This window comes from Pediculus humanus, genomic scaffold, assembly GCF_000006295.1.
Source record: "Pediculus humanus corporis 1103172107481 genomic scaffold, whole genome shotgun sequence".
In the NCBI taxonomy this organism is placed as follows: Eukaryota; Metazoa; Arthropoda; class Insecta; order Psocodea; family Pediculidae; genus Pediculus; species Pediculus humanus.
Genome location: NW_002987098.1, coordinates 383,249 through 393,380, shown reverse-complemented (window position 1 = coordinate 393,380; position 10,132 = coordinate 383,249). Strand labels below are relative to the sequence as shown.

General features: G+C 27.5%; 1 protein-coding gene across 1 annotated transcript; it reads right to left on the bottom strand.

The window, feature by feature from the left end:
• Positions 1-3,731: 3,731 nt before the first annotated feature.
• On the bottom strand, positions 3,732-8,506 carry Phum_PHUM137960 (uncharacterized protein; the record flags this gene model as incomplete). The annotated part of the gene is made up of 8 exons (XM_002424569.1): positions 3,732-3,902; positions 4,235-4,513; positions 4,603-4,752; positions 4,889-5,098; positions 5,594-5,677; positions 5,823-5,897; positions 7,714-7,824; positions 8,459-8,506. The coding sequence occupies 8 exons, from the start codon at positions 8,504-8,506 to the stop codon at positions 3,732-3,734; spliced, it is 1,128 nt and encodes a 375-aa protein (XP_002424614.1).
• Positions 8,507-10,132: the final 1,626 nt, after the last annotated feature.

Sequence of the window (10,132 nt, the reverse complement as noted above, 5' to 3'; positions counted from 1 at the left end):
TTTTGATTTGGATTCCGATTTTAAATATCGATTTTGATTCCGGTTTCGATTTTAATTTTTGATTTCGGTTTTGATTTTGATTTCGATTTTAATTTCGGATTCCGATTTTAAATTCCGATTTCGATTTTAATTTTTGATTTCGGTTTTGGATTCGGATTCGGATTCCGATTTTAAATTTCGATTTCGATTTTGGATTCCGATTCCGATTTTAAATTCCGATTTCGATTTTAATTTTTGATTTCGGTTTTGATTTTGGATTCGGATTCGGATTCCGATTTTAAATATCGATTTCGATTTTAATTTTGCATTAGGATTTTGATTTCGATTTTGGATTCCGATTTTAAATATCGATTTCGATTCCGATTTCGATTTTAATTTTTGATTTCGGTTTTGATTTTGATTTCGATTTTAATTTTTGATTTTGATTTTGTTTTTGGATTCCGATTCCGATTTTAAATTCCGATTTCGATTTTAATTTTTGATTTCGATTTTGATTTCGGATTCGGATTCCGATTTTAAATTTCGATTTCGATTTTGGATTCCAATTTTAAATATCGTTTTCGATTTCGATATCGATATCGATTTCGATTCCGATTTTAATTTTTGATTTCGGTTTTGATTTCGGATTCCGATTCCGATTTTAAATTCCGATTTCGATTTTGGATTCCGATTCCGATTTTAAATTCCGATTTCGATTTTAATTTTTGATTTAGGTTTTGATTTTGGATTCGGATTCGGATTCCGATTTTAAATATCGATTTCGATTTTAATTTTGCATTAGGATTTTGATTTCGATTTTGGATTCCGATTTTAAATATCGATTTCGATTCCGATTTCGATTTTAATTTTTGATTTCGGTTTTGATTTTGATTTCGATTTTAATTTTTGATTTTGGTTTTGATTTTGGATTCGGATTCGATTTCGATTTTAAATATCGATTTCGATTTTAATTTTGCATTAGGATTTTGATTTCGATTTTGGATTCCGATTTTAAATATCGATTTCGATTCCGATTTCGATTTTAATTTTTGATTTCGGTTTTGATTTTGATTTCGATTTTAATTTTTGATTTTGGTTTTGATTTTGGATTCGGATTCGATTTCGATTCCGATTTTAAATGTCGATTTCGATTTTAATTTTGCATTAGGATTTTGATTTCGATTTTGTTTTTGGATTCCGATTCCGTTTCCGTTTCCGACTTCAAATTTTGATTTTGAAAATAAAAGCGGAAATGAAAAAGGATTGGAATTGAAAGAACGGATGAATTGCACCGAGGGAACGAACACGAAAAAAAAAAGCCCGGGGATCGAGACCGAGACCGAGAGCGTACGGTAAAAACTCGACGTGCGTCGAGATTCGATTAGTGCAACAGGGGCACAATTGCACCCAGGGAACGAACACGAAGAAAAAAAGCCCGGGGATCGAGACCGAGACCGAGAGCGTACGGTAAAAACTCGACGTGCGTCGAGATTCGATTAGTGCAACAGGGACACAATTGCACCCAGGGAACGAACACGAAGAAAAAAAAGCCCGGGGATCGAGACCGAGAGCGTACGGTAAAAACTCGACGTGCGTCGAGATTCGATTAGTGCAACAGGGGCACAATTGCACCCAGGGAACGAACACGAAGAAAAAAAAAGTCCGGGGATCGAGACCGAGAGCGTACGGTAAAAACTCGACGTGCGTCGAGATTCGATTAGTGCAACAGGGGCACAATTGCACCGAGGGAACGAACACGAAGAAAAAAAAGTACGGGGATCGAGCGCGTGAGCGAGACCGGGACCGAGAGCGTACGGTAAAAACTCGACGTGCGTCGAGATTCGATTAGTGCAAGAGGGGCACAATTGCACCGAGGGAACGAACACGAAGAAAAAAAAAGTCCGGGGATCGAGCGCGAGACCCAGACCGAGTGCGCATAAATAAAAATTCGACGTGCGTCGAGATTCGATCAGTGCAACAGGGGCACAATTGCACAGAGGGAACGAACACGAAGAAAAAAAAAGTCCGGGGATCGAGCGCGTGAGCGAGCGCGAGAGCTAGACCGAGACCGAGAGCATACGGTAAAAACTCGACGTGCGTCGAGATTCGATCAGTGCAACAGGGGCACAAGTGCACAGAGGGAAAAAAATAAAATAAAATAAAAAAAAAAATAGAAAAAAAATTCATTCGGAAACTTACTTAAAAACTTTACTAAACAACTTTCCCGTGAAGTTAGTATTATATCCATAAGGCAAACATTAGACGAACATGTAATACTATTAAGCGAAATACTGAGTATTACTCGCAATCTGATTGACCAATTACTATATTCAGTTCTCTTTGCACGGCAACATATATGAATCATCCACTAATACTTTTCCCTATAAAACTCCTACAAGAATTGCAAACTATTCACCTCCCTACAGAATCGAAATTTCTTTTCCCGGCACATTTATCTTATTTTAAACCTAACATAAAAAATAAAATAAAATAAAATAAAAAAATTCAAAATCGCAAATAATAAAATTTTAAAAGTCCAAAATACAATTATATTTGGTCTTGAAACTAAAAGATTTTACCGGTCCAAACTAAAGATTTTATCTTGTATGAAATACAAGATATTCCTAACCTAGAAAATATACCAACTCTCAAGTCCTTACCTTCTCACGAGCAGCAACAAAGAAAAAAAAAAAAGAAAACCTCCATTTATGTAGACCGACAATTCACTTTGCATATTTATCCGATAAAGTAACACATGTGGCTTCATTGAAATCTTGTCAAGTCAAGGATTCTCACGAGATTACACAAATATACAACACCGGAAGAGTGTAAGGTTCAAACTACAGCTGGATCTCTGGTGAGGAAATTTGGCAACCATGCTCTAATCGACAACCTAGAATTTTATATATAATTACGAGAAATAGTCAATCGAACCACTGACACATAAGACAATCTAATGGAAATTTTAAGATAAGCATAATAAAACATTGGGTACCTTAACTTTAGAAAAAAAAAAAAAAAAAAAAACAATAATAAATAAATAGTTTTACTTATTACAATTAATCTTTTAACAAAACACTGAGAAATTAATTCCTAAAAAAAAAAAAAAAAATAATAATAATTTAAAGGCAAATAAAAAAAAATATATATATACATAATATGAATGTATTAAATCACGGTTCACTTTCATAGATAGTATACTTGGTCTCCATACTACAGTAAATAATTTGATATAAACACTCAATCGAGATAATTAATTTTAATTACTTCCCAAGTCCCCCCGATTGAGCAAAATTACAAGGTTTAATTTTTTTTTTTTAACTAATAAAAAAAAAATTTAGACAAACGGGAATGTTTTTAATTATTATAAAATAAACTGAAAATGCAAAAAAAAAAAATAAAATAAATAAATAATAATAATAATTAAATTTTCATGATAAATTTACTTTTCCTTTTTTTTTTTTTTTTAAATTTTAAATTTGTTACTACATAATAATAATTACTGTAAAACAGTAATAAAATAATATTAAAAAATTTTTAAATTCCACTGTATAACAAATATATATAAAATCACTGAATAAATAAATAAAAAAAAAACAACGACTTGAAGTTATAGAATATTAGTTAATAAAAATAATTAAAAAAAAAAAAAAAAAAAAGACAGCGCATAGATACTGTTGAAAAATTATTCAAAATAACTGGCAAAATGTCAATTATTACAGCAATAAAACTTTGCACCGGATAATAGTTTTCTATCGAGATGCACTTCCCAATTTTTTTAAAACTCCCCCCCCTTTTTCTTCATATTCTTGTCGAGACATCCAAAATGTATCACGATCTTTCATTACTTCTGCCAAAACTGCCCCCCCAATGAAAACCATGTCTTTTCTTCGAGGAGGATCTTCTATTCTAATTCGGAATTTCTGTTACATAAAAAAAAAAAAAAAAAAAAAAAAAATTTTAACTTATATTTCTTGGAAGTTAATAAAAATAAATAACAAAAGTTCCGCAAAATTTCTAATAATTTTATTCTTACCGCTTAAAATTATTATTATTATTATTTTTTTTTAATATCATTTTAAAAAAAAAAAAAAATTTAAACTTTGTTTTATAACGTTTTTCGCTTGTATGCAAGATATGAAAGTAAGTAAAAATGATAGAGGAAAAGTTCACGGAAACTTTTTTCTTCTCTTTTAAAAAATTTATTTTTATTATTTTTATAAAAATGCAAAAAACAAAAAGAAAAATGTCTTACGGATAATTTATCGACGTCATTTTTTAAAACCCGTTCCAAGTAAAGTTGTTTTATTTCTCTCTCTAACCTACTCGGCAAGCCGGGATACATTGTCGAACCACCAGAGAGTACAATATGTTTATAAAGTTCCGAACGCATGTCAATGGAAGCCGCCTGTATTGTATTGAAAACAAGCTCAGCTATTCCGTGTCCCTCGACATTAATTAAATGTGGCTGAAAAAGAGCTTCGGGAGCTTCGAATCTTTCTCCGCCAACTTTTATTACTCTTCCATCGGGTAACTGCAGAACAATTTCAAAAAAAAAAACCAAGTAATTGGAATTTAACACGAAATCTAAAATTTAATTGATCTCTAAATAAATTAATTTACCGTGTACGGTTCGACCAACACAGTCGTTTCCAATGCCAATTTTTGCTCAACGTCAATATTATAACCGATGTAACAAAGTTTTTCTTTCATAATTCGAACAGTTTCAAAATCGGCGGAATGGTTGAAAGCATAACCTCTGAGTAATAGCAGCTGGAAAAATAACATTTAAAATGATCACCATTATTATTATTAATTAATATCACTTTAAACGTATTATATAATATGCACAGAAAAACAAGAAATAACATTGAATTGCCTCCTAAAAATTCAATATGCGAACACTTACTTTTATTAAATATCTAGTTATATCACGTCCAGCTATGTCTAACCTTCTAGTGAGATGTGGCAATGCAAATTCTTCATAAACAGGACAGATATGTGTTACGCCGTCCCCAGAATCGACGACGACTCCACTTAAAAGTCCTTGAGCGTATAAAGTTAAAACTGCTTGAATAGCAATATAAGCCCCAGAAAATTGATATTTTTCAAACATAACCTATTTACAAAAATAACAAAATAAATTTTATTCAACGACTTGAACTCACTTAAAGTTCATCGCGATCATTAATCGAATAAAATTCAATTTTAATTAACGTAAAAATAAAAAAAATACACAAACGTCAAAATTTATTTAAAATTAACGAAAATAGAATTCATTTTAAATTTTATTTAATGTTTTTTATTATTATTATTAAAAATTATCATCATATATTTAACAATAACTTTTTTTTTACATACTGATTACAAAAAAAAAAATTTGGTACCGAATATGAAATTTTCAAAAGGAATACAGTATCGAACATCAGATCAGAAACTCAAAGAAAATGAAAAACTAAATTGAGTCAAACTAAATAATTCCCTTGGTTAGTTAATTTAAAAAAATTTTTTTTAGTAATATCGAATTGAGATTCGTTGTAATATAAAAAAATAAAAATAAAAAACTTAAGTCGATGAGCATTCGTGACGGATGATTCATCACGTTTACGGTTACCTGAATCATTTTTTCCCGATTTTTGGTCGGATTCATGGGAGGTTCTGTCAAAAGAATTTTGCAGTCTCTTGGATTTACGTTCATCTTTTCCGGACCAAAAGTATAATCCCAAACGTGACACATATCATCCCAATTTTTAATTTGTTAAAACAAAATACAAGTAATTAAAAAATAATTTTTTATTTAAGAAAATAAAAATTGGTTACAGAACTTAAAGCCCTAACCTGACAATTCCATTTTCCATTGGATAATTCACTTTTAACATTGACCTCAACTTGCTAGCTTCATCTCCCCCCATCAAATCCTGAAAAAATAATCACCGTTTTTTTTTTTTTTTTTTTTTTTTCTTTTTGTAAATTAATTAAAAATCGAATATTTAATGTAACAAGTAAATTGATATGAAACGATTAAAATTACATTTTCAAATAATGAAATATTAAAATGACCCACTAGTTTGGTACTTTTAAGACTTTCAAGTCATTTTCGTTCACAATGCAGCAGGGTGGGGTGAGGGGGGGGGAGTGCTTAATATTTTTTTAAAAAGCACATTTTAAAAGCCACAAAATTTAAAAAAAAAATAATTTTTTAAGTACCACGGTGGGAGTGCAACGGTTGCGAATATTTTTAAAAAATTGAAATTAAAATTACATTTTTTTTAATGAAAGCTTTGACATACATAATTTAGTAAGGATTAAAGAAGTAAATTTTAGCCATTTTTAAAACTGCTGTAGTAAAAAGAAAATAATTCCTGAAACAATACACCAGAGCTTAATATTGATCATGTATAACAAATAATTTAAACACTTTATGCAATGCATTCACCACATTTACAAATTTAAAAACTTAAAATTATAAAAAAAAATAAAAATGAAATGAAAAAAAAAAAATGGAATGTATGATTTAAGAAAATAAAGTTTTTTTTTTTTTTTTTTTTTTTTTTTTCTGAACCTTGAGCAATTAATTTAACGATTTTAAGTTGAAAAAAATGTTAGCAATACAATAATTCACTATCAAGTAAAAAAGTAAACCATAAACAAAATCTCATGTTCGATTATAAAGATGTGAAAAAAAATAAATAAATAAAATCTATTACCTAAATTTTAACTAGAAATCAAAAATTGACATTGTTTTTCTGCAAATTAAAAAATAATACTTCCTTACAGTCTAAAATAAAAAGTAAATGTGAAAAATATATCACAAATTAATTCTAAACATACAAAATTATTTAATTGACTAAAAAATCAATTTTTCCCTTTTTATACTTTTAACAACTCAAATACTTAAAAAAAAAAAAAGATAACTTTGAGTCTAAATCTTGATAAAATGCATACAACAAAAAAAGATAAATTTTTATAAATTTTCTAAAATAACATTTTCAAACAAAATTTGACACAAATCCAAAACACACGACAATACAAAAAATTTGGAGAAAAAAAAAAAAAAAAAAAAAAAAAACATGTACACTGTTATTATTATTCGACTTTTCATTATGCTCACCAAAACAAATAATCAATGTTAAGCAAAACAAATGAAATTGTAATCGAACATAGCTAAATTATTATTTCACTACTACACAATGCATAATGGTAATAGATAAATTTAATAATTGCAAGACAAAAAAGATTTTTAATATAAAACTTTTACAATACACATTATTATAAATAATAAATTCTGAGGCAATTTTTTTTTTAATGTCAAAGTAATTCAATATTGAATAAAACTTCATTAATTAATAATCATATAATCATTCGTAATATTCATGTTTCAATATTTCATTTTAATTAAAAATGAATTCTATCTGTATAATTATAAAACATTATAAAAATAAAAAAAATTTTAAATTAATAAATTTGAATGTGTCACAAATAAAAAATATTGATTGAATATTTAAAATGAAATTTTTTTTTTAAAATAATAATGCTAGAAAAGTAGCACATAAAATTCTGAAAAACACATACTTACTGATATATTTGAAATTTCCTACAAAAACAGACAAATCAATTTTATAATTGTTGTAAGAAAAAAAAAAGAAAAATTTATCAAGATTATCGTTAATAATCAAGAATGATTTTAATAAAATATTATAAGACGACAACTTAAAACAACTTCACGTAATTTACCTTAACTTCTATATCTCCTATTTTATTTGCAGCACGAATGATTGGCCTTCCTACCATGGAGGGAAAAATATGTGCTGGAAAATTGGAACCGGCATAACCACATTTGACAAACTGAAAAATTAAAAATCTTTTAAAATTTCAAAAATATAATTGTTAAATATTGATTTTTAAAAATGTTTGTATACACAGTGGAAAAAGATGTGCAAAAAGAAATTATTACAAACCTATAAATGTGCACAATCAATATTAATAATAATCAGAGTTTAATGATTAAATGAAAGTTACAGGACTGAGAACTAAGTATTTCAAACCAAAGATGAAAAAAAATTTCTTGCACTATGAAAACTTAATAAAATAGTTGTTAAACTTGGAACAATTAAAAGAGGTATTAGCAATATATTTTATTTATGATAAATATAATATATATTATTATATACATATTATTAATTAGTAATATATATTAATAACATATTATATATATTATATTTATTTATGGAAAAAAATAAATAAATTCTCTAAACAAGAAATGACTGTAAATGTTAAAAATTAAAATATAAAAAGAATAAGAATGAAAATATGTAACGAATGATAAAAAATTGGAAATTGTTCAGTAAAAACGGAAATTTATTTTTAATTAATGACATTTACATTAGGATTTGTCCAGGAGTCTCTATATGAGCACGCCCATAAAAGTTTTTGTTTAAAAAAAAAAAAACCTTAGAGTTTCAAAAATAATTATACTTACCCCAGTACCATTATCGCAAACTATGACTTTTTTTCCTCGGCTATCCATTCAAAAAATTAATAAGTTATTAATTAATTTTTAAATAAATCCGATAATATAAAAAAAAAAAAATTGTTTTTACAAAGAGGTTAAGTAGAAAAATAATCACTCGGATTAATCATCGGCAACACATAACGTGGAAATATTTCTACTGCATTCACGTGGCAGGAGATTATTATTTTGGCGGCTTTTTTATTTGTTTGTATTTACCTAGTAAATCAAATGAGTTTTCTTATAAGTTTATGCTTCATGATGTTTTTGTCATAAATTAAGTAAAAAAAAATATTATATATATAATATTTAATATATATATATATATATACACGAATAAAAATTTCGTTCCTATGAATCCTGATATAATTATGATAAAATTATGTTACGAGTCACTCCGTTCCAATAAATATATATTTAATTATAAAATAAACAATATTTATGATTAACGTAATTTTTTCAAATTATTAATATTTTTAAAACTTTAAAAATTAATAAGTCAAGTATTATTTATTATTACTTATAATGTTTAGACTAAAATTAAGTTTGATAATGAATTTCACATTCCGTTTGAGAACTGTAAACAAACGACTACTCATAAATCAACCTGATTGCATCAGCAACAATTCAAGATTTAACTTCGACTGACTTGATAAGGATTAATTATTTATATGATCCTAAGTGCCTATTCATAACAATAAAGTATTTATATTTTGTTAATAAATTATTCATTTTTTCTTAATTTATTAAATTTGGAGTAAACTTCAAAATATTTGCCTGATTACAAAGATATGCTACTGCCTATTTTTAATCCTGCAGAAATTAATTTTTTCAAAGTTCATTAAAATAAGAATAGGTTTTTTTTTTGTTTTCTCAGTCATTTATTTTCGCATTAGTTGTTATTTGATTAAAAACAATTTTTATATGTTAGGCATGTACCTGACATTTATAAAAAAAAAAAAAAAATTTTAGCCTCGATAGTAAACTGTTGTGCATAATTATATATATATATATATATATATATATATATATATATATATATATATATATATATATATATATATATTGTTATATTCGGTTCGTTCTTTATTTTTGTAAGTAATGAACAAGCACTTAAAACTATCACTAACAAAACTAATATTAATAAACAAGAACTTATTACAGCTAGACTAAAAATCAAATGAACCAACGCCAAGCTGTGTAGCTTGCCTATATTACTTTGGTCTTTCGTCAGTCAACTGTTTCGAACGAGCAACAATGGGAACTAGCAAACACTTGCAAATAAAATAAAAGAAGGAGTCTTTAGAAGCTTCGCTTCTAAAGAAGAACAATTCGAGTTCGTCGCCAGTCTTTTGTTTATAAAAATTTGAAAATGTGAATATTGAGTACGGGATCATAACACCTCCCCCCTTAAGACGGAAAACAATTATTTGAAAAAGAATTTGTTTTCTCCTCTTGTTTGGATTTGACAGCTTCCTATGTCGGGTTCTGAATGGTTCCGTCCAGGTTGAAACTCCTTGAGTAGTAGTAGGTGCTATGTCTTCTGTATGGTAGACTGTTGAATCTCTTCACATTGGCTTCTTATCAGGAACATAATTTTAAGCTTTATAGCTGCAAGTAGTAGAACCTTCCTAGGCAATACTC